At 40.0% G+C, this 5,000-nt stretch overlaps 2 protein-coding genes across 3 annotated transcripts in view; one reads left to right on the top strand and one right to left on the bottom strand.

Moving 5' to 3' along the window:
• LOC137999727 (uncharacterized) overlaps positions 1-1,078 on the bottom strand; it is a 30,601-nt gene extending 29,523 nt beyond the window's left edge. For both annotated transcript variants that reach the window (XM_068845598.1, XM_068845599.1), the window contains exons 1-3: positions 852-1,078; positions 673-722; positions 1-110 (exon numbers count right to left, since the gene is read on the bottom strand). The exon at positions 1-110 is cut by the window's left edge. In XM_068845598.1, coding sequence (XP_068701699.1) covers positions 1-110; positions 673-722; positions 852-959 — 268 coding nt within the window. In that variant the 5' untranslated portion in view covers positions 960-1,078. The remainder of the gene's footprint in view (positions 111-672; positions 723-851) is intronic.
• A 225-nt stretch (positions 1,079-1,303) lies between these two features.
• LOC137999726 (large ribosomal subunit protein uL6-like) overlaps positions 1,304-5,000 on the top strand; it is a 7,182-nt gene continuing 3,485 nt past the window's right edge. Inside the window, exons 1-3 of the mRNA XM_068845597.1 lie at positions 1,304-1,328; positions 1,678-1,736; positions 3,428-3,633. Of these exons, the coding sequence (XP_068701698.1) occupies positions 1,691-1,736; positions 3,428-3,633 (252 nt within the window). The 5' untranslated portion in view covers positions 1,304-1,328; positions 1,678-1,690. The remainder of the gene's footprint in view (positions 1,329-1,677; positions 1,737-3,427; positions 3,634-5,000) is intronic.

The following is a 5,000-nucleotide window of genomic DNA, read 5'->3' as shown; positions in this document are numbered from 1 at the left end:
CCAACGAAACTTTTCCGTCACTTGAAACCAAAGAACCATTCGGAATGTGGTCAAACTTTTTCCAGATAATCTTTTTCTTGCAATCAATGATTAACAACATTGCTTTTACACTGAAAGTACAAAACCAGTAGTGAGTAAAGTTCTTGAAATACGTGTAATCATCAGCCCTTTCACTGGATACGAGCCCAACAAAATGACACGCTCCCTTGGGACTTGGCTTAATATACATGCAGCACCGTTGGCATCAGTACTCATAGAGAGGGAACAGGAAGAACACATGCATGAGAAGATGAACTCTCTCACTTCAAAACGATTGAGAACAAACAAGCGAATGCAGTAATTTATTTATTGGGCGAGTGAGCACCAGCTAATTAGGGGCACTAGAAAATGAAATCGAAATCACTGAACAATATCGATCAACTATTAAAAGGGACTTATACACCTATAAACATAAACAAACGGTATCGCCACAGAAACATATCTCACATTTCGTTTTGATTTTTATGGGAGAAACGACGAATTGGAAACAATCTCGTTCAATGGCTTCCATGGCTACGAGCAATTCTTAAGAAGAATTCAAGTTCATGTAAGCGTATACAGTCTGTGGACAAGACAGTCTTCCCTTCAGCTTCTTCAAAAAGTCAATATATTGAAATAAAAAGGCCAGCTTACCTCAGCGTGCCAATCAAGGCCATAATTGCACTTCCCTCGATAACTCCAGCCTGATGATGAAAGACGAAATCCAAGAGACATATCAAAAAGGGTCAACTGATATAACCTTCTCTCCTCAAATAATGTGTTCGTGGCAAGTAAGATCGCACCAACATATATCACAAAAAAAAATTCCGTACTTCTTTAAAAGCGTGAGGCATTCCCAAAATCCCAGCACCGATAAAGGAAATAAAAATGTTGGCGAAGATCTTGATGGAACTTTTGGCTCCATCGTCGGTGTGCATCATCTACTAACTGTCATCTGTTGTACACTTCCACCACCATCAACTGAAGCTGATGTCTCCGGTTTGTGGAATCTAACAGAAGTTACACCCCACCCCTGCCGGGTAAGTGCAGTTTGACGTTGTAGTTCACGCTTGAATAACACTCTTTATATTCTCTCAAAAGAGCTCAAAGAGTTATTCAAGGTGAAGGTGTAGCGTCTAATTGGTTTATAAGCAACTATTTTTTGCAATGACCTTTTAAGTGCTATTTCAAATGGTTCAGAACCATGTGCACCCCATACCAGAGGGGGAGAATATATCACTGAGCCTGGTCACTAAGTTGCTTACTACCCCCCACTCTCTCTCCCTCTCTCTCTCTTGCCATCTTGATAGGTGAGATTGTATTGTTTTTATCCAGTTAAATCTAACTCTTCCCTTCATCATCCGTGGTTCTTTTTTCGATTTATTCAAACTATGAGGGTACCTTGATCATTCTATTATGCTGTGTGTTGCAATACTCGTTTTTATAACCCACAGATATCACTTCAACTTGTTCGTCGTCTAGAGTTAGGTCTTGTAAGGAAGAATGATACCTTTAAAAACGCATAGCAAACCGAAATCTTAGTAAGCTTCCTCAACCTTCGTTTTTCGCTTGCGGTTGATGAAAGTATGCTTGCATTTGGGCTGTATTGTGTTCATGTAATTGTCTGTGAGTGAAAATACAGTATTGCTCACATTTCAGATTTATTGGAGCCATGAAGACCATTTTGGCAAGCCAAAGTGTTACTATACCTAAGAATGGTAGGACGAATAAATTTTCTTTGCCTTTAACATGCATTTTCGTGATTACATTAGTTCCCTATTAATTTTTTGTCCTCATGGCCCAGTCAGAATGGCAAAATCCCAACGCTTTATTTTTTGGGCACAGTACACAAAATGAAATCTGAAGGCTTGATATTTTATTTTGTCTGTACCCGTGACACGATTCTTTGAAGGGTTAAAATCTAACAACTAATGGCAAGAACACTCTGTACTTGTGGTACACTTCTTGTGAGAGGAAACATGAGTAAACATTAACTTTTACTTTGTTCCAATATTATTTCTTGAATTACCCAACCTTAAAAGAGATGTGCCTTTCAATCTTCAGTTACCAGACACTACTAAAATGATGAGAAAACTATTTTGTCCTCTAAAACTATGTCTACCAAGCAACAATATGGTTTTTGATTGTGTAGCGCTGTCAGAATGATTAAAAGTTAAAAATTGTTAGTGTTCACCCAGACAGGGTGACAGGTTTTGCGAACATCTAAGATCTGTTGCAAAGAAAGTTGACCTGCCCGTCGCTAAACATTTCTCCTCACCTGGTCAGACAACAGATGATATGATGGTGGCTGTTGTTCAATCAGGTCTGACCAACAACATAGAAAGGCTTTGTGCGGAGCGCCGCCTAATTTTCAAATGCAAAACTCTGCAGCCACGCAGTATAAACATTGACTTGGGTTTTATTTGAATGGATTCTTCCAGCCCACGCTTCAAATGTTGCTACATTTAAAAAAGATGACACGCTTAATCAAACGGCATTTTCCAATAATGAAGGGACTGTACAGTGTAGTCCTGAAACACCTGGTTTTAAAGAACTTTACGGCTGGAGAACACTAACAAATATTTTTAACTTTTTTTTCTACCAAGCAACAAACAGTTTTACCATTGATGATGGCTCAGTCTTTGGGCAGCCAGTTGTAATTGGCAAGGAGTGGATTTTGATCGAGACTGAAAACTAGGGAACCCTATGAAAAACCGTTGAATCAACTGAAACTTATGATTGCAGGTCTGGGATTTGGGGGGTGTGTGGAAGTGTGTCACAAGGAACATAAAAAAAATAGCAACTTTATCTTTATTCATTAAATTCATTGAAAGAGAAGGATACCAGAGGTTATTCCTGTCGAGGGTTTCCACCTGCAGCCGGGTGAAAATTGACTGAGAGTTGATTTTGATGAGGAGGAAAGCCAGGGTACCCAGAAAGGAAAGGGAAAGGAAAGGAACTTTCTCTAAGTGTCTAGTCGTTCTAGCAGCTGGAGCACCAATTGAGGACACTGTAAACTGAAAATCAACTGAAATCAGAACAAATCAAGTCAAATGTTGGTTTTTGAGGAGAGGAGAGCAGAGGGGAAACCAGAGTACCCAGAGAAAACCTCTCGGTGCGGAGTAGAGAACCAACAAACTCAACCCACATGACTTTGAGTCTGGGAATCGAATCCGGGCCACATTGGTGGGAGGTGAGTGCCCTCACCACTGCACCACCTCTGCACCCCAAAAGAGAAAACCCTTGGAGTCAGATTGAGATTGACTGAAACTCATATGACCTCAAGGCAGACCCAGGGTCCCACCCAGGTTGCTGAAGTGGGAGGCGCGTTCGATTACCACGAAGCCATACTGACTTCTCCATGAAACATGATTACTTACAACTGCTGTACTCCATTTTGTGTCCACAGTCACTGTCAAGGCAAAAAGCCGTAAGGTTACTGTAACAGGACCTCGTGGCACCCTGGTTAGAAGTTTCAGACATGTAAATTTGGAGTTGGCTCTTGTTGGAAAAAAGAAACTGCGTGTGGACGTGTGGTTTGGGAAACGCAAAGAGCTGGCTTGTGTAAAAACTATCTGTTCTCACATTGAGAACATGTTCAAGGGAGTCACCTATGTGAGTACACCTACTTTTCAGGGTTTGGAATCAGTATTTCATCAGTGGAGCAAGTGGTAAAATGTAAATGTAAATGCTTTGTTTATAGTGGAAGTGCACTTAGCTATCAAGCTAGTTCATAGGCACTCCACTTTTAATTATCTGAAAGAAACAATTCAAACTTAACAGAAACATGACTAAGAACCCCAAATGGCAGGAGGCATCCAATTGGCTATTTACAAAGCATGGTAGAGTTGAATCCAGGAAAACTGGAAACAAATCCAAACCATAGATTAGAACAGGATTTGAACCCTAGGAAATGCCCTAACCACTGGACCACACCTCCACCTCCTACGAAGACTTGTAAAGAGCCAGTACATTCTGAGAACGTCTTTTTGTTGTTGTTGTTGTTGTTGTTGTTGTTGTTGTTGTTGTTGTTGTTGTTGTTGGAAACCAAAGCTTTAGGCTATTTTTGAGCAAGAGAAAGACATAAACTCTTATCAAGTGTTTGGCTTGCTAATTTGTTGGGCTAAGAGTTACTTCCCTTTCAAAAAAGGGATTCAAATAAGCTGCGAAGACAAACACATTCTCGTCAGTGAGAGTTTCTTCTCTTAGTCAGGTCAATGAAGAGGTGGCAAACGAATTTATGATTTAATGCATTGACTTCTAGGAGTGAGACTTTTCGAGACAATTTTATTGTCTAACACCAGATTATTTTACTTGTCGATGGGGGACAGTTTAAGAGTCAATGTATTAAAGCATGCACAGGGAGTACCAAAAAATTCAGGTTTTTTTTTTTTTTCACTCTGGAAGATTGTGCTTCAACTCTCTGCCAAAGACTTTGAGCATTTTACTTTTCTATGCCACATGTTGAATCTTTTGGACCAAGGATAATGAATGAATAAAAATGGCCTTTGACATGTACCGTAAACGTCCATGTATAAGCTGCACTTTTTTTTCACAAAATTGAAGCCATAAATCAAGGGTGCGGCTTATCCATGGATACATCTGTGTTTGGAGTTTTAAAAAACCTAATTCATATTCATACAACTTCTTAAGATCTCAGTAACGAAACATAAAAGAAACTGAGAGCATGTTGCTGTTGTTCATTGACTTTTTAATGAGTGGTGGCTCCTAAAGGAGCCGTTTGTGTCTTCGAGTGTTTATCAGCAAATCTTGCTCTGCAAGAGTTCTTTCAAGCGATTAATTTTCGCTTTACTCGAACAAGTAAACACCAACCTACAAGGAATCTCCATTCCTCTGCACAGCTGTTTGCAGTGACGTCTGCGGCCAGTCACTTCCACGCATATCTTTCTGCCTCGTGCGATAAAATACCACAAAATTCGCGAGTACTCGCAAGGTAAATGGCCAACTGTTTCATTGTCCTT

This window comes from Montipora foliosa, chromosome 4 (assembly GCF_036669935.1).
Source record: "Montipora foliosa isolate CH-2021 chromosome 4, ASM3666993v2, whole genome shotgun sequence".
Lineage (NCBI taxonomy): Eukaryota > Metazoa > Cnidaria > Anthozoa > Scleractinia > Acroporidae > Montipora > Montipora foliosa.
The sequence above is the reverse complement of the archived record's forward strand: the minus strand, read 5'-3'. Positions and strand labels throughout refer to the sequence as shown.